Source organism: Photinus pyralis, unplaced genomic scaffold, assembly GCF_008802855.1.
Source record: "Photinus pyralis isolate 1611_PpyrPB1 unplaced genomic scaffold, Ppyr1.3 Ppyr1.4_LG6, whole genome shotgun sequence".
Lineage (NCBI taxonomy): Eukaryota > Metazoa > Arthropoda > Insecta > Coleoptera > Lampyridae > Photinus > Photinus pyralis.
The window spans coordinates 17,603,147-17,628,241 of record NW_022170663.1 but is presented as its reverse complement, the minus strand read 5'-3'; the positions used below and the strand labels follow the sequence as shown (position 1 = coordinate 17,628,241).

At 35.2% G+C, this 25,095-nt stretch overlaps 1 protein-coding gene across 1 annotated transcript in view; it reads left to right on the top strand.

Moving 5' to 3' along the window:
- LOC116173211 (meteorin-like protein) overlaps nt 1-23,729 on the top strand; it is a 44,835-nt gene extending 21,106 nt beyond the window's left edge. Inside the window, exons 2-5 of the mRNA XM_031490548.1 lie at nt 15,804-16,064; nt 16,122-16,261; nt 16,392-16,448; nt 22,603-23,729. Coding sequence (XP_031346408.1) covers nt 15,804-16,064; nt 16,122-16,261; nt 16,392-16,448; nt 22,603-22,946 — 802 coding nt within the window. The 3' untranslated portion in view covers nt 22,947-23,729. The remainder of the gene's footprint in view (nt 1-15,803; nt 16,065-16,121; nt 16,262-16,391; nt 16,449-22,602) is intronic.
- Nucleotides 23,730-25,095: the final 1,366 nt, after the last annotated feature.

The window sequence follows — 25,095 nt, the reverse complement described above, 5'->3', positions numbered from 1 at the left end:
TGTGGATGAACTTAGGTATTGGGTATCAATTATGTGCGAGCCTAATCACTACTTAAACATGTGCCTATTCATACCATTTAAATGCAATTACAACTGTATTAAAATTCTCGGAAATTATAGTACAGTAACATTATTAGTCTATTTATACAAATTGTTTTAAATTACTCCTTTTTTTATGTGGTCGGTCGAGGCGAGGCGAGCGTCCGCGCTTAAATACCTACATTAAAATCCAGCATACCTGAGTGACACTTAAAATGTAAAGATAAAGGAGATAAACACCTAAAAGCTTCGGATTACAAAACCATTAAGCGTAATTCTCATCTAGGCTTAAGAGCACGCCTAATGTTTGCCGAATAATCCACCTTTTATTACCGCGGTCGAGTATTATTAGGGACACCCACCCGATATTTATACAGCCCGCACCTGGATGGATTCCAATTTTGGTTAAATACACAGGAAACGCGCCCAGTTATCTAGAACAAATACAATCAGAAAGCGACAATTGAGTTAAACAAACTAGCGATTTCCTTTTAAGCGAGATTTTCAACGACATTTAAGAATGTCTTTGTTTTTATGTTAATAATAGTAATATATTGAAGTATTGTTGTACCTACACACTTGGAAATAATCGTTGCCGGCCATTGTATTATTAAGTATTGGTACGTGCCTTGAAAATATACGACTGTTCAAAGGTACATCCTGAAGGAATTCGTTAGAAAAAATTAATTACCATCACCGACGTGGAAATGTCAAGGCGATGATTGTAAAGAAATAATTTTTATAAATAAATACATTGAGAATAATGCAAATTTTTGGTCAACTTTGACCCGGATTTTGTAAAATCGCTTCCCATGATCTAAGATTTACCACCAATAATTATGGCAAATAAATAATTTTTATTATCGGTAGCCTTAGGCTTCTCATTCGAAATGTCTTCAGGTTTTAAAAACTGGCAGTTGGTATAGAACAAATCCAATCATTCACTGATTTTGTGTTATTTTCTGCTATATATCTTACACATTTTTAAATTGAAGTTTTACAAGTAAATCCAGAGATCACAAAACAAATCCCATATCATTTCCCAATGGACGCCAAATTACCTAATGAAGTTTTACGCTTACACTTGGCGGTGTAAAATCGACGCATTTTTAGATCCCAATTTTGTGCATCTTTTGCCGTATAAAAAATAAAAGTAAAAGTGGAAAAAATAATCCCTGGACTATTTGACTCACAAAATATTATCCGAAAGGTTAGGTTAAAACTTTGATTTTTGAAGAGTTCTCTTCCTCTTTTGGGGCACTATTACACAACCTATATTTTTTTAAATATTAGCCATGAACCAAAAATAAAAACTTTATTTTTTACGATTTTTAAACAAGTGACCATGGAGATTTTGTTTTGTTTATTGTATCCAAGGTAACTTAGATCAATTAAAAAGGCATGCTACTTCAAAATGTTGAAAAACATGATATATTATATAATCATATAATAAAAATTTGACCTTCACAGGGTATTGCATTTAAAAATACCAACTTTGTGTCAAATCTCAAAGACGGTGCATTTTTGTTGACCACGCCACTGGATTCCACGTAAAAATATCTAAAATAGGCTGTTTTTACCTTTTTTATATCTTTTATGGGCAGTAAGGTATGATAGATAACAAGAGAGGGACAATAAATAATAAATAACGCTTCAAAAAGTCAAACTTTTCGTTTTCACCCTGTATTTCAGAAACAAAGGTAGCTAGATTGATTCTGTTTGTGGTATTAAAAGTTTCACAAAAAAGTGGCACAGGGTGACGAAAACCACAAGTCGCTATCGATACACTAGGTCTCAACAACAATAGGACACACGGTACATCAGCAGTTAATCAAAGAGGTGTGAAATTTTTTTAGGATTCTGAGGGATGTTTGGATCTTTGAAGAATCCCAAAAGATCTTCAGGTATATATTTTCCAAATTTGATTCAGAGATTTCGAAGTATAATTTTTTTAGGGGGGTGCCATTTAAAATCAGAAATTTTATTTTAACCTGTGCGTCAATTCAAAACTTTCAAGTTTTCAAGAAAAAAAGGTTATAACAGGGAAATCGTTAAAGTTAAGGGTATAACGTGTTACATAAAAAAGTAAGTACTTTCCGAATCAGTAATAAAATATGGGGTGTCCCACTTAAAAAAACGCAAGTATCATACGCCACTGGGATACGGTACGGCATTCCCCTGGTGATCAAAAATATTTTAGAAACATGGCGACACTAATTGTGCACAACTTTCGGTATCTGTTATGGTAAGGAATTATGATCCGAATGGTCTTAGTTGCTACACCCTGTGATTCAAATTCGTGTATGTTAAGTGAGGGCAAAGTTGCCCCTTTTTGTGACTAAAAAAATGCATTAGAAATTTTTGAAAAATTTTTGAAAACAAACGAGATCACCCTAAAACCGAAAATTTCGTTTTCATTTTCCCTAACTTAAACTCGAAAATGGACAGTTCTTGTTAGGCAGTAGGCACTTGTTTTCGGAGAATGCATCTGTTATTAGAATTTCCATAACACGCTAGTAAGGGGCTACAGGCTACTTATTTATTATGGGCGCTATATTAAGACCCCGGGCTATCTTTTTAGCGTCCTGGCTTATATTTGGCTCGGCGCCCTCGTAATTAATGTTTATAATAGAATTGCGTACGTATAATGACCGATGCAGTTTCATACAGTTATTTATCTGTATTGATTTTGAAACAAAATTCACAAAGAACCACAGGAATTGCAAATAATGCAAAAAATATATAATTTAGCACATATAGGTACCATGTAGCCCAGTTACTCCCATTTATAACCAACCCGAGACCTGGCTATATTGGATTTTTGCGAAATGACATCATAGCAATGTTAATTCAACAAGATCTATTATTTATTACCCGTGGATGTTTTGTTGAGAACCGAATCTAAATTAACATTTGATTTTGAAATTTTTCATGTAAAAGTATAGAGTGTGAAAAGTCATTATTCTTCTTTTTTGTCCTCTATCCCATTCCGTACAAATCCAATATGGCGCCCATAAGAAGTAAGGAAGTAGTAGCCTTTAACTTCTACATCTAGCGCGCTATGGAAATTCTAATATCAGATTCAAATTCTCCGAAAAAAAATTTGACATTTTAAATTTTCCGGTGATATCTCAGTTATTTTCAAAGATTATTCCTCGAATTTTTCAAAAATTTCATAAGCGGTTCGGTCACAAAAAAGGCGACTTTACTCCCATTAAACCTACGCTGTATCTCTAACCGATGCGGAAATCCCAATGCTGAGCCATGAATTTGAACCACCCTGTATTCCAACGTAAATTATTTTTTATTTATTTGCAATTAATTATTATTGAATTAATGGCAGACTTTAAATAGGTTGATTTATAACAGTTAATTAATATTGATCACTCACTTGTACACACATTGTTGGAACGACTCGTAAACACGCTTCAGTTTGCATATACAGGGTGTACGCAAAAAAAATGGGTGGTATACGGGATCAAAACAAGCACTTTTTCCAAATAAATCGAAGGTTCAACGTGTTTCGTATAGAAGCCACCCTCAAATAAGAGGTGAAATTTGCATTTTTGAAAATTCAAAAAATCCACTGCAATTCATGACCGGACAACGAACATGGAGAGAATTCCACGAAATTTGAGTGTACATTCTTGATGAAATATGGACCAAAATTGTCTAGCAGTTTTTTAAAATTACTTTTCAAAAAAAGTTATATTTAAAAATTTTTCCTTCGAGTCAGAAAGTAGTCGAAAATGTCGCAAATAACAAAAGATTAACGATTTAAGTCGGTATTGTGATACTTGGAATAATGCAATTTTTGCAAAATCGAAAAGGGCGTAACCCAAAATCCTATTTCAAAGACGTGCCACCAGTACCTGTAACTCTTATGGTTGCTGAGAGAAAAAATTAAACAAGAAATGCAAATTCACAACTTGTTTGAGGGTGGCTTCCAAACAAAACACGTTGGACCCTCGGTTTATTTGGAAAAAAGTGCTTGTTTTGATCCCCTCTACCAGCTAATTTATTTTTACATACATATATAACAAGCAAACGGAAAAGTTTTTAGAAAAAATCACAAAACACTCAAAAAATGTTTCAAAACCCACTCGTCGGTGTCACTTGGTAACACAACTGTAAATGATGAGTAACCGGCAACAGTAACTGGAACAGACCGACAGACGACGGAAAATCGAGCGCTAACCGTTACCGTATTAAAGAAAGTAAGTCTTCTAATGCTATAAACCCGGTACTGTTTATTTTGGGATTTAGTAATTATTCATCAGATACTGTTCAATGATCTTTGTGTTCCCGAGAGTCTCTTCAAACATTCTTTGCAGATTTCTGGAGTTCTGAACAATTATTGACGTAAAAATGTATGTTGCCAGATATTCTGAAAATACTTGAAGATTTAGTGAGATACACCTATGGATACTTTGTTTAAGAATTTGCTTGAAGAAATTCTTATACAGTGTGTCCCAGGTAGAATGCACCACAGAGAAACTGCAATGTAGCGAAAAATTCACCAGGCATCAGGCATCTAGTGCCATTGAAGAACCTCCGGACCCGTCTTTGAAGATGCTTTAAAATGTAATGGAATTTTTAATCTTACACGAATTTCTGAAAAATATACGAGTTCTCAAAATCACGAACTGGGAAATCTATGCTTTACAGTTTTGCCTTTATTTGTGGGAGTAAACCTTGAACCTAGACTATCATACCACAAAAATGGCACAGAAAAATGGACGCCCAAACTACGTACGTATCTTGTTATTCCTTCCACTGCTTTTCATTTCCTTGCAGACTTCAAAGTCATCTATCAGTTTCGGAAACGTAAATGTAGCCAGAAATACTTGTTTTTAAGTGATTTACAAACTTGCTCAAGTTCTAAAAATGGCACTGGTGCCAAATTCGTGATTTTTGCCTTTTCATTCGAATTTGTTGACATTTGAAATTTTTTTCCCATGCATGCTTTAACTTACTATCGACGACGCCACTTTTTCTGTTTATACGACAGATAAAATAAATCGATGACTACACTTTATAATTAATAATTTATTTAAAGAAGCCTCCGAAGTTTACAGAAGACCGTAATCACGTTTCCTCTAAGAAAATTATCATATTTGTCTTACGATAGACTTTCATCCATGAAAGGACCTTTATAATTGATATTATGACAGACGGAATAATGTGTTTGTAAAATGATAACGGACCACTCCAATTTCTCTTCAAGCTTTCTCTTTTTAAATCCGAAGACCTTAGACAAAAAGTCCCAGAAGGTCAACGTTTCCCTGTTTTTCCTCATTGTTAATAGCGCAGTTAGCGCACGAACAGGTGTAGCTTGTTTTTTTTACGTCCGACATGTTACACATAACACGATAAAGCTCAGCTTTTGTATTCAAACCATAGATTTGCAGCTGTTACTGATTTTCTAATATTTATACTATCTACCTGGTTAGTATAAAAGAATTTGCCTGCGCGTTCACCAAATCGAAAGGGGTTGCGGATCTCCCTGACCGGGATGGAAATATTTCGCGTGCTTGGGAATTGTATACATTGGGCAGGTGGTGTTAGATGCGTGTTAGGTTAATGGTAATGATAGGTTCATGTTCGATTGACAAATATTGACTTACGTGATAAAGGTTAACGTATGTTTAAGTTAGATTTTGGAGGAGTGGGCGAATATCCTTCGGGGTAACGTGACTTGAAGATCGTGACTTGAAACCAACCCTGATCTTTACGAGAGTTGAAAGGAACCCAAGGTGTAAAGTGCTTATCATCCCATCTCATTAATACATAATATGATACCATCGAGGCAATCGAATAACGGAACCGAACTCGTGCTATCAAACCCATTAATGACCGAGATTTATTATCGACAATCAAATTTTGCATGGACAAGCATCTCCAATAGGAAGCATAATTTTAATTTGACTTAATTCGCCGTTTCCGTGCTCGGACATGTACGGCAGTGAGAAAAATTCTGGCGTTACGGTACAATGTGTGAGTTTTATTGCCTATTCAAAATTACAGAATTGCCTATTACCATTTACATTTTAAAACCTTTTCAATTGCAAATTTTAATTAAGTTGAAGAAAACGGTAAAAGAATTCCAATGAAGCAAATGTCGACGAAAGGAGGAATGTTGTTTGGAACCCTCGCTTGTGGTCACTGGTGGTTGTAGTGTTTGTCCCGAAATGCAATTAATTAATTAACGGTAAAATAGAAAGGACAGATTCGCCAATGATATGCTTAGAAGAATTGGTTAGGTATATTTAAGGATTTTTACGTGTTTTAGTGATTTCAGAAATTCTACAAAAATTTTACCAACCATAGTCCTCCTCGAGCCCTTATCTTGATCGGTTATAATTCCTTATATTTCAAGAGCGGATGGGTACTCATTAAGGGCGATTGTGAAGTTTGGAAGAAATACATTTTGCTGATGGCAAGACTTTAAGAGCGAAACGGTTTGTGGGATTCGTTTAGTCCCAGTACCCATTTGTAGTACATTCTTCGTATTGGTTCTAATTCATCCCATTCTTTGCATCCCCATACCTCTGCTCCATACATCAACTCCCCTCTTACCATTGCGAATAGAAAAGTCGAAACTCAAAAGCACTCAAAACATAAAATGGAGTTCTTCGTCAACTCTGTTAATTAATTTTGTTTATATTTTTCCCTTGCTTCTGTCAATGCCCTTAGATCCATGAAAAACGCCATCACCTTTCCGCCTTTTTTTTTCAAATTTCTCTTGTACTCCTAATATATAATATATATTAGATTTTAAGAGTGTCTTTACCAGCCAAAAATAAGAAATTTTTTTGATATAATCGTATGTAGTTCCTTCGTTTCCTAGATACAGGGCGTAATAGTTTTTTAACAAAATCTGTTTTTTATCAATTACTCAAAAACCTTTCAGCCGATTTAAATAAAATTTGGTAGGCTAATTTGTCGGCATAAGGGCCTTTCTTTGCTGGGAATAAAATAAATAAAAACCCACTTTTAAAAAAACTTTTACACCCTGTATATAAAAAACGAGGCAAGTTAGGACATACGATTATATGAAAAAAATGTCTTATTTTTGTCTGGTGAATACGCCCTTAAAATCTTTGCACTTATTTTTGAATAACCCTGTGTCGATCGTTCCCTCCCTTTTCACCACACCGCGCTTGAATTTTGTAATAAAATTAATATATCTTAAATCATCTTCACAGGCCCAATCTAAAGATTGTTGGTGCTTAAAAACATATGACGCAAAGTGTTCGTTATTTCTTGAAAAATCGATTAGAGAATCAATGAACTTTTTCAGAGATTCTTCAATGTCCAAAGGTTTTTGGTAGATTGGGAGAAGATTCGTTAAATTTTTTTCAAATTATTAAATGTTTTTTAGGTGTTGCTTGACTATTATGTCCATTTGAAATTTTTGACATGTGGGTTGTGTACCCCACTGAAAACTAAAGTTGACGTGTTTACCACGTAATTTTCCAATGTTTCGCAGTATGGAAATTTTCCCCAAGAGCACGCTTTTAAACTTTTTGCCGGTTGTTGTTTAATCCAAACTATTATTATCGCTCCGTATAAACAGAGAGGCGCACAAATTTGGTTAATCAAATTGTTTTTTCTAATCATAATTAAGCACTCCCAAGTATAAACGCAATGGAACGTTCTGTACCTCTGACCACAACGCTTTCGTGGTAAAAATTTACCTAAATGCGATCATGCTAATCCAATAATGCAAGAGCACGAAAATGTTCGCTCACGTAAATACGCCACTTTATATTAGTTACTCGGAATGGCAACTCGCAATGAATTAAAAATCCCATTTGGCAATAATTTCAGCGAATTGGCGGCAATTTTCTTTGTAGTCAGTTTCTTAGTGAGCGATTGCTACCGAGGGGTTATTCACGAAGGAAATTCTTGTCCCTCATGTAGGAAATTTCGAGGAAATAATTGGGAAATGTGTAGGAAATGGACGAAATTAGAGGAATCATTACTAAATTTTGGGGAAAGAGGAGAAAATTTAAAAGGAATGAAGAAATTCTATGGAAAAATAGGCAATTTTGAGAAAATAAGAGGAAATCTAGAGCAAAGTTTAAGGAAATAAATGGTTTCTATAGGGAAGTAATGTTACTCATTTCACGTTAATTCAGGGAAATGTGTAAATTTGTGGCAATGCTAGAAATGTTGGGAAAATTAAGGGAAATGGTAGCAATTTTTAGGCAATGCATCTTTGTCCCGTAAAATAATCCGTAACCATTACGAAGAAAATTCTTGTCTCTCATGTAGGAAATTTCGAGGAAATAGTTGGGAAATTTGTAGGAAATGGACGAAATTAAAGGAAATTCCTAGGAAATATTAAGAGGAAATCTTAAGCAAATTTTAAGGTAATAAAAGGTTTGTATAGGGAAGTAACGTTACTCATGGCAATTCGAAGAAATTTGGGGAAATGTAAGGCAATACTAAAAATGTTTGGGAAATTAAGGAAAATGGTAGCATTGTTTATACAATGAAGGAAATCTTTGTTCCTTAAAATAAGCAGTAACCAACCCCGAGGGTTTGATCATGATGGAAATTCTTGTCCCTCATGTAGGAAGTTTCGAGGAAATAGTTGTGCAATGTGGCGAAATTGGAGGAAATCTTAGTACATTTTTGAGAAATGGAGGAAATTTCAAAGGAATGAACAAATTCTAGGAAAAATATTAGGAAATTTGGAGGAAAAACCCAGGAAATTCTGAGAAAATGTAAGGAAGATTTTAAGTAAGTAAGAGGGTTCTGCATATAGGGAAGTAACTTTACTCATTTGGGGAAATTTAAGGCAATGCTAGAAATGTTGAGGAAATCAAGGAAAATGGTGGCAATTTTTAGGCAATGAAGGAAATCTTCGTCCCCTAAAATAAGTCGTGAACAACCCCTCGATTGCCACGGTAGGGAGACTTTATCTTGTGCGCCTTTGTTTGGGGGGCGAGCTTTCGGGGTAAAATTGTCATATGGTTTTTTGTGGAAGCGTACAGTTTCATGGCATTGTAACGTAACTGATTTTCTTAAGGGCGTCATTTTTGTTATCCAATATTAATACGTAAATGTCAACACTATAAGTGGGATACTCTGAGATGATTTTAAGGGCATTTTCACCCCGGAATGTTCGGTCTCGTAAAGTTCTGCCCCAAGAAAGTTTAATATTGAATAACTGGCCTTTATAAATTTCCTCACCGTCAGAATAGAAGGGAACTTCCTTTTTCGAGGAGATAACAATATTCTGCGGGGCATATTTTTGGTGGGAAGATTTCACTCACTTTGAATATTAAGAGTCAAGTTTCCCTTTCAGTGAAAATTCGTCTCCTGAGAGAGTCCAATCTGGTATCGTTCTTTTACGATCGAATTAATATTTATAATGACCGTGAATCGAAATCACAGAAATAGAATGGAATTTCTCTTAGATTTGTTGAATATTTTGAGAGAGGATCTTCCGTAAGCACACTTTCCTCACTTTTGGAAGCCAATACTCCCTGGGGTAATGTAGTGCGAGCGAATAGTCGAGAAGAATTTTATGGGTTGAGGTTTGAGTGTTCCCGGGGGACGAATTTTGATCGATTTTCCAATTAAACAGTACGATTGTTCAAACGTCGACTACCAATTTCTTTAATTAGATCTCAATGTAACTTTTAATTAAACCAAACTCAAGCTATTAATGAACCGATAAATTTAAAACGCCCCCTCTATAATTTGGAAAGTAACAAGTTCCACTTCATTTGTCGATCTATTTAATTTACTCTAATAAAAACAAGACAAATTGACACATTACGGGGCATTTGCCTTTCAAATTTCGTTTATATCAGATTTAGAAGTGTCGAGGATTCGACCCGTTATGTTGAGCGTGGCGGAGGAGACTCTGAGACCAATTAATCATCCGAAATGGTACCGAAACGTATGAGGGTTATCAATATTACAATCTTGGGGATATAGTTCTATATAAATCTTCAAACGGCGCGGCTCTTATCTGTTATCTGGAAAGGTTAACGAGAGTGTGTAACTTCTTGGAATAAAGACGTAAAATGGCACCGGGTAGGAAAAAGTGGAACTAGTATTTCAGGGTACAAATGACAAACGTGTTCGTAATAAAGCAGTGAGCAATTACTCTTCATTAGTCGATTGCAAGTGGAATTGGTTAACTACTCACCCACTCACCAAGTTTAGCATCCGTTATCAGTTCGGAACAGGCAAAACCGAGCTTATTATTTGCGGTTAGGGGGGGCCTTCTACTAGTTTTGAAGCGCGTACAGTGCGTTAGATAAATATTTAATTAAGATTATCAGCAAGAAATGCATGTCGAATGTATGACCGCGAACGGTCTAATTATGGGTACACCTGATACCGCAGAAATTTAAACAGAAGCATTTAGTTATGCTAATTGGCACTTCCAAAAACTAGTTTTTAATTAATCACTTTTTTTACCTTGTGCCAAAACTGCAACGTGCATTCCTCATTTTGGCATTTCCTTAATTTGACCCCTACTCCTGTTACAAGGTCTGTGCCTGCGTCTAACGGTAAACGTGCAAAAAAGTGCACGCTTCTAATCAAAAACAGAATATAAGTCTTCAGCAATGGAAAGTTGTAGAATTGATAATTAACGGTACATACTCGAATTTGAATACCGGCTGGGCGTTCGACCAGTTTTCTCGTTACTAGTATAGTGCAAAAAAAAGATGATTTGATCATCCAATCGTTCAGAGCTTGTTAGGGTACAGGTCAACTGCCACCCTATTCCCTAAAATGCTGCACAATTACTTGAACCGAAACTTTATCTAACACAGAATCTACATAGCCCCAGTTGGGTCGGTATTTTTAATTGTAAATGTATACCTTACCGTACCGAGAACGTAGCAGGTTTTCTGCTACCTGTGGTTATGGGGTGACTTCCGGTAGTTGTATAAATAGAGTTAATCTAGAAGATGCTAAATTACTAATTATAAAGGAAACAACATGCGCTTTTTCAATTGAAAATCTAAATCCAAAATGATGATTTTTGATATTGGGTTACAATTTACCTTTTTTTTTTAAATACGGGAAGCACTCTGAATACTTCACAGTTCCAAAATGGCGAACGCCACAAAGTGGCACATATCTTCAATAAAGTTCAGTGTGTTCAGCACGTCATTGACTAGGATCATAGGCAATCGTGTCATAAATAAATTATACCTACGTATACAACGCTCCAAATATCTGACGCTTTTTCTACCCTTCCGTACAGCCTCCCCCATCATGCAAACCGGCAGACCTCCAATATCCGAGATGGACATATGCACTACCATTATCTGACGTGCTCGAGTACTTTTTTTGCATTATTAAAAAAGTGCAGCCTCCCACCGGTGGAGGGATGTACAATATATTACTTTTTTCTTTCTACCATCTAATAATAATAATAAATGCCTTTTTTTTCATTACCTTGCGTAAATATATAAATTAAAATAAGATATAAATGTAAAATAAAATCTAATCTTAAAAGTTCAATAGGTCCCTACGGCGCTCGTATATCCCCCATTTAGTATCTTGAGTGCCCCTACTGCAATTATTTAAAGGGGTTGATCAAGAGTTTTAAAACTTCACAGTCAAACACGATCACAATTTTAGAGATGGTGATGTGATTATAACTTCGGAACTTCAGGACAGTAAGAAAAGTTTTACTCGAAGTTTTCTAGGACGAACCCTAGAAATTATTTTAAATTTGTAAGGTCTCTAAGGGATTTAGATATATGGCATTCCGAACAAATTCGCAAAATATTTGTAGAACTTCCAATAAAAAGGAACATGCCTATGCCAAGAAATTTCCTGAAAACACTTGCAGGGAGATTTTTGTACGTGTTTATAAGGAAACTGCTAAGAACATCTAAAAAAAACATTTATGAAAAGATTCTGGGACTCAAAGAACATCGCTAAGGTTTTCAAAAGTTTCTAGTAAGATTTTAAATTTCTAAAAAGTTTCTAATGTTCGCACCTTAGATCCTGTGAAGGATTTGCTGACTAGCCTAGAAGTAAGATCTGTGTTCGTGTACCTTAAGCCCAAATTCACATGATTTCCTTGCAGTTGTGCAGCTACGCAACACTAAAACACAAAGCGAACCGGACATACACTGACAACAGTCGCGAAATGACTAGTTTGAATAATACTAAATTATATTTCTGTTATCACCCCAAACTTGTTCTTTTACGCCACCTCATATCTCACACTTACTGTGACTATTACCTGATGATTAAACGCAATTATTCAACATCTACGATTATTCGATTAAATCTAAACTACTTCCATTTATACCAATTATATGAAGGCACGTTCAGAGTAGGTCCTTGCACATAATTAATAATAAAAAAGCGTAAAATTTCCGAAATTTTGATGTATCGCTCCATATATAGGATGGTCCGTATGAAAAAATGTAGTTTAGGGTCGTATAAAAAACCAAACACACCGTATAAAAATGGGGATCGCGATGGATAATACATAATAAAGATTTTACCAAAATCAATTATCTTTAATAATAAGTGTATTCGGTACATTCTAGTAAAATATTTATTAAAAAGTAGACATAGGGATTTACGTGCATTGTTTCTCCCTATGTCTACTTTTAACTGACAAAATAGTTATTTGTACAACTACGCAAACTTTGAACTCGAGTTGAAAAAAAACACTTTCCTCTCAAGTTTTCCACATATTTTTTGAAACTACAATCAAAATTGAATAATTATTGTTTGCAATAATTAACTGTGACAGATATAGCAACCTAGATACGGGTATGTTTCAATTTCAAATGTCATTATTAGATTAACGCAGCAATTGTTTTTTACTTTCCTCACTAGAGGGGAAAATTGCATTTTCTTCACCCTTTTTAGAGACGAAAGTAGTTTTTTAAGTAGTTTCAGAAAAACAAAATTTTATACAACCAACTACTTAAAACAAATAAAGATCTTGGTGTCATATTAATTAATTTGAATATTGTTGCTTTGGCTTCTGTACATTTTTATTTTCGTTCGCGTGCGATGTATTTAACTGAAGGGAAAGTTGATATTGTCAATTGGTATAACGTCGGTAACAATTCAGAGAGCGTAAGAGATTTACTTTCCGCGAAGTCAAAACAACAATATGCAAAATAATTAACAATGACAGTCAAATCTTTATTTGTTTTAAGAAGTTATTTTGGATGCATAAAATTAGGCGCCCTTCAAAAGAGATTTTGCCATTTAAAAGTAGACATAGAGAAACACAATACACTTTTGCATTCGGTTTAGGGAAATTTTTCAAAAGAGAAAAAATTCCCTTATGTGATGGATTTGTCCGTCTGTTAGTCTAACTCGAGAACGAAAATAGATAGCGATGTCAAACTGTCGCCAATCAATTTCTACGATTTCAAGGAGCAGTGCTATTGAATATGAGCCGGATAAAAAGTCTCATTTCCGAATGCGAGCCGAGTGGCAAAACATTCCCCTACTGAAAATCGATAAGAATTTTTAAAGCGTGCTCAATCGTAAGTTTAGGGAACTTTTTTTTTTGATCAAACAACGCTGGATTTTTGAGTCGTTTTACTACACTTCCTTGGGATATTTTTTAAGTTAAAATTACATACTCGTACATACCCAACATTTTCATTTTTTAAAGAATTTTCATGTCCACTCAATATCAATGTTTTGCATAAAGAATTATTTGGATTAACTTAACGACTTCCTTCCTAACGAAGCTTCAATTTCTCTCAATTTTATTCGAAGTTTTGATAGTCGTACCCCTTTAGTGATCAACATTCATTTGAAATTTTGTAAAAATTTATTCCAGCTGACTTTCCGATTTCTTAATCAACCCCTTATTGTCCCCCTAACTCTTTTAGTATAGTAGATCCTGAATATTGTATTTTTCTAATTTTGTAATTTACAACAAAATCCACTAGCTACTACGACGAGTACTACAACACTTTTTTCAAGAGAACTTTTGTGAACGATATCCTTTAACGTCTATATACCTACAAAAATGTGGAATGGAAACCAAAACGGTGAGTGAGCCCAATCCCAAACGTGTTCTTATTTTTAGATTCGGCTTTAATTTAGTCATTTTGCTTCAATTTAACGAAAATCGTGTCTTTTAAGATGAGATCTTCATGCTCACGTGCAAAAAATTGGCGACTTAAACATAATTAATGGTATTGCTGCCGGTTGAAGTAAAAACCTGCTTAAATTAATTTAAAAAAAATTATAGTTTAGATTGATCTTGGATCTGGGAATTCACTGAACGGCTTTTAAGCCCTTACTGTTCAGTAACCTTCTCTTCATAGATCAAACTAGATTTATATCAGTCCATGAATCTCTTACACAACTGAGAACCTGATTAGTGTTTAGTCATCCATTAATAGATAATTATTAGACACTAAAAGCAGTACTTAATCGAAAGTTAGATCAAGGCGTGGTCTCTTCGTACATATAACTTCCAGAGAGAAACTGAGCTACTTTTACTCGCGTGTGTGTTTGAAATTTTTACCACGACAGTCAACAAAGTGAATGCAAAGGCGTGATTTGCATATACCTATTGATAAATAATTAAAAACGATAGCGTAATTGAATCCAAACCCCATTCACTTTCCTCGACCAAGACTTGTGAAATAATAGCCGCGTGAATGTTTTATAAGAAGGAAGGTTGAACAGCAAGGCCCATTGCCTTTGTTGCATGTCTGTAGAATTATTTCTTCCAAATTAAATTATACTGTTAGAGAACTTTAATTTAAATTCCTGGCGAAGGTAATTAGAATTAAATTGGCGCTTTTTGCGTGTTTAATCAAGGAGGTTCTTTGGGGTTTTATCGAAAGGGACAATCAAAAAAGTGTAATGGCACGTAAAAAAGAGATTGAATAACGTGCCATCAGACCGTCTGACGGCCATCGCTAAATTGCAATTCCAGTAACAAGAGCCTTAAAAGGAGAGTTCTTTATTTGCAATCAAAAGAAGCGCGTGTAGTTTGTTGTCAATGCTATCGCCTACCACCGGCACCTGACGGCTGCACTCAATAGCTAATGGGCATAAAGACGAGATTAGTTAATTTTGTTGAAAGACAACACACGTGAATTGTCCCCCTGTTGGCAAACTGATCTTTTTCGTCTTTGTAATTTGAGCCAGCATTTAGACAGTTCAGGTGTACATCTTTTCTTCGCAACCCTACCAACACGAAACCTGCATCTTTGTCAGGAAGTATGGGGTTTACGTACGCATTGTTCAATTTTAATTGTCATCACCATTTTTATCTCCTGCAAAATTACAGCCGAACATCCATTAGTCCCAGTCAAGACGGCACTTCAAAGCAGTCTTCCGTAACCTTTTGATTTGTATAATTACCGTCTGTCTGCACCTGACCAGGTAAACTCTCGCATTTATGACCTTTTACCGTCGGCAATTTTGGGCTAAAGCCCGGAAACGGCCCGTCTACAATAATGGAAAGTCGATTAAGCCTCCCAGACGTGATTTTAACGGCTATTAATTATGACACTTTGCTTTTAAAATCTTATTCAGTAACGGTATCATTAATACGTCTTGTAAAATTAACCATCTGTGCATAAATGTATTCCGTTACTACTTTACATTCGTTGGAATGTCGCCATCTTCATCGCTGTGATGATTTTTACCAGATGGTCCAGATCTTCACTTTTTATTCATTCAAAGTTTTGGTTAATGAAAGGAAAAATGGCACAACCCCCCATAATTGTGTGTAAATTTGAAGTTTTCTAAAACGATCCTTTTATTTACAGCGGTTTAACGACATCGTCAGAAGATCGAGGGGTGACGCCGGTTTACCTGAGATGTACAACAGGTAGGGTCACGTGGCTTTACCCCCGAGGGGCACTCAGAGTACTACTTCGCCTACCAGGACGAGATAGAGAATTTAGGGCTTGTATTAAAGTACATCCCGACGGCGTAAATCAACATTTAGCCGCTCGTTTATTTTTGGAAGGGCCAAGATCTTTATTGCCCCTCTATTCACATGAAAATGGGGGACATAAACCCGTCAGGTAATATCCGTAAACTTGTTATCGGGATTCTCTTTAAACGCGCGCGGTTTTTTGTAGATGTTTCCAAAGTCGCCACGGTCAGGTTGCCCTTTACATCGAGGCGATCGGCGGCAGCAGCATGATCAAGAGGGTCGCCAAAATTGAATACGATCTCGAACCGTTACCAAAAGGAAGTCAAGCGTACGATCCGACCGAAGGTAATTAGGCTGATTAATTATTATTTAATTATACGCTTGATAAACATTGAGCGGATGTTACGACGTTTTCTCACATAAGTGAAAGTTGCCGTTTATTGGTTTTAGTACTATATTTTAATTATCCTTTCAGAATGTAGACCGTGCAGCGCGGAAGAACTGGCCCACACTTTTTGCACCAGCGACCTTGGTAAGTAGCTTTTGTTTGATATTCTTTGGCGTTTCACACGACCCCAAAATGCGTATATCTTGACATTTGGTTTCGGGTAATAATAATGCGTTGTTGAGAGGAGAAGATTATTAATCGTACACTTTCGGACTATCATTATTTATTAAGAAATGGGTCTCGTAACAATTTGGCAATTATTTAATTTCGAAAGTAATTTTCGCGTCATTCGATTGATCGGGTCACTGCTTGAGGGTGAAATTTAAAATCGATATCCATGCAAAAATGTTGAAGGAGGGTGGTATCTAACTTCAAGTGTGTTATTATGTGTGAAGCAAACTTTTTGCGCGACTACTATTATTACCTACTTACTCCTTTTGGAAATTGGGCGGATCTCACATACACTGTAAAATGAGCTAAAGATTTTAACGCTCACGAGCCTAATCAAATACATACAATAATCATCACCAAGTTTATGGCATACTCTTTGGTTCGGGTCCGATTACTCCTGCTTGAGTCGAGTAGGTGAAAATCGGGGGAGTACAAAAATTCCCAAGTTTTGGGGAATGATGGTATGTTGTTTGTTGACCAACAGTACTGCAGCCCATGTATCTAACAAAAAAACCTTGTTGGGCAGGAAAAAAAATTTTTTTGTTTATAAATAGCACAGAATGCGGGAAATGTATCCGGGCTGTTTCACTCAAACCGTTACCTAAAAGTATTCAGGCTCTCATTGACTGTTTCACACCCGATTGTTGATGGCAACTTTCTTATTTTTTATAGAACATTCTGTTTTTGAAATCTAGATGAAAATCTACGTCGTTTGATACCACATTTTCCTATACACAGCATCAAAGGTTTTCAAGTTATTCAAAATTTTTGACGCTTGACTGCTTTTCTTTTCATACCTGTAGACACCTATGATTCCGTTGATTTGAATTAAAAAAAAATGAGACCAAAATCTACACTAACTTAAGAATTATTAAAATATTGATCGACTTTCTACAGGGCGTTTTAAAACTGATGGTCAATTTTAATAACTTTCATTTTTTCAAATCAAGCATGTAGAAGGGCAATAGAAATTTATATCATTCTCACCAAGTCATCAGTATTGTTGATTTTGGAAGACTTTTTGACTCACATTTTCAGATTTAACTTATCAATGAGACCCTGAATACTTTTAGGCAACGGTTTACGTGAAACAGCCTGTATATACTATAGAGGATTCAGTTTTTTTTTAATTCATAAGGGTAGAAACTTACTTTTTCCACCCTTCTTATTATTGGAAATACCTGACTGATTAATTATAATAAGCAATGAGGTTATTGCTTTGGAACGGACTATACAATCATGTGGAAGTGCCTGTTGATAGGCTCGCCCCTGTAATTTTGGTGGCGTTGATACGATACGGATATAAAAAATTTTGGATTACAAGTAAAAATCAATTGTTACATTTTTGGGTTTTACAGACAATTTTGTACGAAGTGTGTAAAAATAATTAACCGATACATGAATATAACACAAAAAATGCGTGTTTTTTTGTTCCATTGTAGATTAAACGAACGATTCTATGAATTTGAAAATTCAAAATACCAAAATTAGCCACTGCGATTCTATTTGAAAAAACTGAGGGTACGAAATTAATTTTAATAATTTCACAATTATTTAAAAATCCTGAGATAAATATAGCAAAATGAATTTTTGTAGCAATATGGAGACGGTCAAGAGCGATTTTGGTACATTCATGACCACTGAAAACAACACATCAGGAATTAATTTCCAAATTTCAAAACGCCAGATGTGCCAGATCATAGGACCCTTTAACAATACTTGTAAACAATGATATACACTGCGACCATACTGTGGAAGTACCTTGAAAGTTGCTACCCACGTACCAAAGCAAGAATCTACCAACTCACTCAGTCGGGTTATTTTTCGCAACGCTGATTTTAACAGAAACACACTGTATGAAACCCCCTCCCCGGACGATACCGTTTTGCTACATTATCTGAAACGCCCTTAATATGGTTGTTCTTCGAAACCTTTTCACGTTCACTTTCCAAAATGAATAAAATCCAAATTTTTATACTCGGGTTGCAAAAAACATTTAAATCGAAAATAAACACTCCAGGTAGAATTAACTTTTGTTCAAATGATCATAAGTGATTCATAACACGCACAGTGTCGATTAAAAAAAGTGCAGATATTTCAGTGGAATTGTCTCTATATATCGACTATTTTTTATCGTTTTGTAGAAAATAAATTTTGAGGTCGTTCGATATGTTTTGTTTTTTTGGGTTCTGTATTTTTTTTAAATATAATCTGAAGCTGGCTCCCCAACAACGGTCTTTTGTAATTTTTGATTTTGTAGTTTGTTAGCGCCACTTAATCTTTAGTAAATCAAAAGTGATTTAATAAATGCTCTCAAAATATTAAAAATAGGATACTGTAATATATAGATCTGTAATATCAAGTTTAAATTTAAATTGAGCTCAAAAGGGCGCGTTGTGCCTAATCCGTAACGCGTAACAGATGACGACACGAACAAACAAATAAGAGAGGAGTGAATAGTGCGGCACATAAAATATTACGAAAGCAATACTAACGTCTGACACGCGGCCGATATTAAATAATTAATACAATGTGGAAATGAATCTTCGTAGTAATCTGAAAGTAGCGCAGACAAAATCGGGTAAAGGAAATATATCTTCGTAGCGACATAGGTTGTGCAAGTAAAATCAGATATACTTATCGGAGCAATTTACAAGACAATGATATCCAACAGTTTCGTAATACTTACAGTTGCAGTTATTATCTTGAAACCTCCAGGTATATATTTCGAAGTAGGTAGTAATGTTGGTAGAAGAAGGTTCACCAGGTTAATGTAGGTAGACGTGTAAAAATTCACATACTGCGTAAGTGAGAACTTAGAGCTCTAAAAAAACACGTATTAAGAAAAATGTTGCGTCATAAATGTACATACCTCGTACTGATTAGTGCAAATACATCAGCCTAAAGCGCTTCAATGTAGCAGAGCCACAGACATGAAAAAGAAAGAGATAAACCACTCCAAAGATATGGTGACAGCCAAAACCAATAACCTCTTATACAGGTAGATACGGAATAAAAAAGTAATGGCGTACCGAAGGAAAATAATTGGCATGTAACCAATATGACAGACTCTACTCTGAAGGGAAAAAGAAATACAACTTATACGCAAGACCAAATTTAAAAAAAGGGATAGAACATCTGCACGATCTCCGTCGGGGAAACAAAGTACTATTGTACTAAGGATTCTTACACTTGGATTTAAACTAGGCGATTACAAAGGAAATGCCTAGATGGCGTAAAAATATCAAATATACACGAGACGGAGAATCAAAAAGTTAAAAAAGGGTTGTTAGTTTTCACTATTTGATTTCGGCGATGTTCCTCCAATATATAACTCCAATAACTTCAAATGATTTTAATTTTAAAATTTTTATTTATAAAATTTGTCGACGTTTCGGCATGTCGTCTTGAGGAAGGCATTAATCAATGCCGAAACGTCAAAAAATCTTATAAAACAATTTTAAATTAAAATAATTTGAAGTTATTTTGGAGTATCATATTGGAGGAACAGCACTGAAATCAAAAAGTTACTTAAATGGAATTTAAAATCAGGAATATTAATTGGTAAGAAAAAAACGTAACAAAGTACATGAAAATCCTAGTCTAGTCAATACAGACTGAAATGGGCACTTTTTTAACATCTCTTCTTCTAATATGCCCCTAGCCTAAATGAAATAAGTAATAATATCTTACCCCAAGATCGTGCCACTCTAAATGAGGGAGCCAAAAAATTTCCATCTGGCCAAAATTGTAATCTTTAAACATGGAAATATCGAATCAAATTTTCTCAGTTTCTGGCTCGCCGTATATCACCAAAATTTATTGTACTCGCACTTCTCCTAAAAGCGTCTGCAAATTTTTCGTTCAAGTGGATGTGTTCATGCGCTAACCCAATTTTGCATCAGTAGTTGAAATAAGAAATCCGAAATGTACCTGATCGTCCCTATAAGCATTTACACCGATAACGCAAAAAAACCGCAACAGCAGCCAGTCTGAGTTCTGAGATCTCAAGCTCTGTGATGAAATTTACGCGGGTATTAGCTTTCGTTGTTTTTCTTGAAACGTGCTCCTAAAAAACCACTATAAAGTCGACTAACCTTAGCAGTTTGTTTAAAAATTCCTGAAATCTGTTACAGTGTTTTTTTATAATTCATTTTCTAAGACTATACTCGCCTAAACCAGCAGAAGTTAAACAATTCCAATGTCGCCCTTGGATGGGACATGCGCGGTTTCGGCTGCAGATTGTTTTCATCCTCTCCGCCATAAAAAATTGTATTTTGGTACTTAATTGTTATGATCTGAGAAAGCTATTTCCGAATGACACAAAAGCTTGCTGACGAACAAAATACCCCTTCTCTCAAGGTTGCATGCCCGCCTCTACCTCCGTTGTTTAGTCGCCTTTTACGACACGCAGTGTCTCTGCGGTGGGGGTATTCTTCTACCCGCCCCTACACGGGGAAAGCAACTGCAAAATCAAAAACCACTAAAACGGAAGAATTTTCACCAGTTATCTATTGGTTAAGAGGCAAAACTTGGCTTTTCGCAAGTGGGGGCGGAACAATCAGAATTCTCCCCTTCAGACATGAAGGCTGCAATTAGTTGTGATGTGCATATGTTCGAAAATCGAAATTTTGTACTTTCAAATTTCTTTTAAATTTACTGCATAGTTCGCCACCAAGAGGTTGTACCCGTACATATTTCATGTAACGACTAAGAACGACAGCAATAAATATACAAAAATTTGCATAGAATTAGATCGGTAAATTATATTTAGGGGTGTTTAGTCCAAGCAAAAAATGACAGTAGTTATATCAAATATTGTGGTTGATATTAAAGACAACCCTTTAAATAAATAAATTTTCAGTTTTTCAGTGATACCTTAGTTATTTTCAAACATTTTCCAAAAATTTCAAAACCTTTTTTTGTCACAATCGATTGTCACCGTTACAGAGATCCCAATGTTGAGCCACGAATTTGAACCACCCTGTACAATAAATAATTTCTCATCACTACAGGTATTTTTGACGCCAGTGGGCTTACTTTCATTTTTGAGTATTCAACGTATTTTGGCGTTCAGCTATACCATACCCCCTCACTTCTAGAAGGCTTCATTGGCATAACAATTTTTCTTTAATGTAAGACGGAAATACAATGTCAATAGAAATCTGGATCAATGGTTTTGCTTGTTACAATTTCGCAACATTCTCTTACAAAGATACACTTTCTTTCTAAGTATATAAGCTGGCGCTGTAAAACGATTTTTAATTGAGTGGGAAGGACACTTGAGTGAAGTAATGCAATCCATATGTCCATAAGCAACGTCATTTAATATTAACATTGAAATTAATATGCCCACTTATACAGGCACAAAATAAATATTTTTCCATATAAAGACGATATAATGAATAACACAGAAATTTGCTTATACAAATCTGACCTCGGCAGGTCACAAAATATGTAAAAATCTCCAAATCGTAGGCGATTATAAAAGATGTCCATTACGAGACGACCATATGGTTTGTGCCGTATTCACATTTACGATTGATTTAATACAAATTTTATTGTTGACCACCAGAAAATCCGGTTGTGTGATACTGATGGCGCCGGTTTATTAAGACGAGCTACGTCATATTAGTTTTTTTCAACTGGTTTCGTATAACTGAATATCTTTCGGCGCTGCATTAGTTGTCAAATAAAAATTTTTATGGCGTTAATTACTTTTTTATACATCGTCCGGGTAATTAGGCAAAGCTCTGTGCGTGTATTTTGAGTTTGAGGGTTGAAAACATCCAAGATCGTAATGACCGTCATTAATAACTGAAAAAGCTAATGTATTCAAACGCCTTCAAGCCAGTTTTTGCTATTCACACACAATGCATATAATTTTTGATGAATTGCGCTCGTGTGGGACGCGTACAAATATTTTAAATCTTCTATTTGTAGCTTATTGGCACGAAATGGCCAAACATCACGTATTTCTCCAAGCTACCTCCTTTGTTTGCAATGGTAGTCTAAACAAACTTCAAAATTATGACTTGCCATTTAATTGTATTCCTTTTTGTTGCAGTGACGAGGGGAATAATCCACGGAATCGAGAACGATGACGACTTGGAGGTGTCGCAAATTTCTGTTAAAGTTACGAAATTAATCCGACATACCGCCGACGAGGGTTACAGAGACGATTGGGAGGAAAGCGAAAATTCGATCGATAGCGGAGACGTTACGAAAGAGATTACCGTTCAAGTCCCCCAACATTGCGGGGTGAAACACGGGCTTGGAGAGTTTGTCTTTATGGCCAGGAGAAAACTGGGCGATTTAACTCTTCAGTGCGCGCCCAGGCTCGAAGATTGGGCGGCGTTCGTGAACGTGATTTCGGAGGAAGGAAAAGCCCACTGTGTTTTAAGAAGCTAGCTGTGACAAATTGTATTTAAGCACACTTCTGTGATGAGTTTAGGTTTAAGTGTATAGAATGACCGAAAATGGCCGAGTTTTGCAATTAGTATCTGAGTGGGGTGTTTTGGATCAACATAAACTCGCGCTAGTTACCAGAAAAGGACATCCTAATTTATATTTTTAGTGCATAATCCAAAACATCGACAGGTCTCAGGTGTTTTTATCTATATTGTTATGGTGCTCCAGGATAACCCACTAATTCAAATTAGATTGCAAACGTGCAATACTTTTGGCAATACTAAACAATTTTGCTTGTACATAAAATGTATGCCCCACATTGGGGAAACGTGTACAAAGTGTATAGTTTTAACTTCTTCCGCTTTGGCTGCACTAAATTCTATTGTTACTTAACTTGTTCGTTAGTTATACTAGTTACTTATCGAATTCCACGTGCCAAAATGCATTTACCTTGCTTGTAATCCTACTCACGATTATGCCATTTTTTAACTTAATTATTGTACATAATAGTTGTTGATTAAAAAAGATCTCATGTATGTAGAAAAATTTTTCAGTTTAGCTTATGTATTCAATTTAGTTTAGTTTTTCACATGTAGATTTTTTTTATTATTCCTAATGTATATAAAACTGTAAAAATTTTGTTGCTTAACATTGTGGTGGCCATAATATGCTGTTGCTGTTCAAGCAGTTTTTCCTGTGATATTGATTAAAGAGAATAGTTTTATATATATTATATAAAACAAATTATATTTGTTAGTAATAAATAAATTTTATTGCTTTTAATTGTGTATTGTTCCTCAAAGTATCCCTTTCCTGTCAAAATTGCTTATATAATTAAGTATATAATTTTGAAAATGAAGATTTACATACAATTACAATAAATGAAGCAAAAACAATAGGCCAAATCACTTTTTATATCTCCTAGTTAGACTTGACTCTTACTAGGAAAAACTTAAAATACAGAAATAGTTATTTTTTCACTGTTGACTATTTCGCGCACGTTGTCAAGAGTAACCTTACTTATTAATTAACCGTTTAAAAATCTAGTACTTCGCGTTTCGAAATTCGTCAGAAAATGACAGGTTTTTTTGACAGTTGTAGAAAAAAACAATTTATTATTATTAAAGTACCTCTGTCGGTAGTTAATAGTTAATAACATTATGCTGAATAAACTTGCTTTTATGGGCGTCCGGGCCTAAGCGTGCTCCAGCCAGGCAGTGGCGTATTAAGGGCCCTGAACGTTGCACCCTATATCAGACAAATGATTAGGTACATTTTTAATAGTCAATTAAAACAAGTAGGGAGCCAATGTAAATAAAATAGTCCAGACTAATTAGTTCTAAAATAATTTATTTTGAAAAAAATTAGTTACCGGCGAAACCGGGTTTTTCAGGCAGGTGAAATGATTAGAAATTGGGAAAAAGTAAAACAGCTGAATTTTTCCGTGGGTGAAATCCCGGGGGTTGAAAGGGGTGGAAAATGGTGTTTACTGTTAACTGTGCAAAATTAGGACCGAAACGGTCTAAGCGTTTGCCAATTATTGTGTACACAGGCAGCAGGATAGACAGACACTATCGAAAATAAGCATCGTTTTGCTCTGTCGCTTAATAATACTTCGCATTTTCCAAAGTTACCTCCACGCCGCAACGCAACGCACTTCGCCCAATTTCGCCGAAGGAAAAGCACGTTTATGCAAGTATCATAATTACCTACCCTAATGAATAAGAACTAAGAACGGATAACTAATCGATGGTTTTAGTCTAGACCAGACCAGTATAAATCCTGTGTAAGAAATGCAGCAGTTTTGATTTGTTAAAAAACCAGTTGCTAAATTCTTGATAGAACACCCTCCTAGCTTAAGCAAATTATTTAAAAAAAAAGTTTTTGGCAGTCTAATATCAAAGACTATCCTGAAGGAGGATAGTCTTTGCTAATATACACTGCTAAAAGTCATATTAATTTGTTGTATATGTACCGATTTATTACTAAACATTAAACTGTTTTAAATTCCCACAGGAAAATTTTTGTTGATCTCTGACAGAATTCAATGTAATTTGGATGTTATATCTTAAACGATTATTAATTACGGTTAATTATTTATATTGGTACATAATTGAAAATTGCTTTGTTTTGGATTATCTCTATTGCT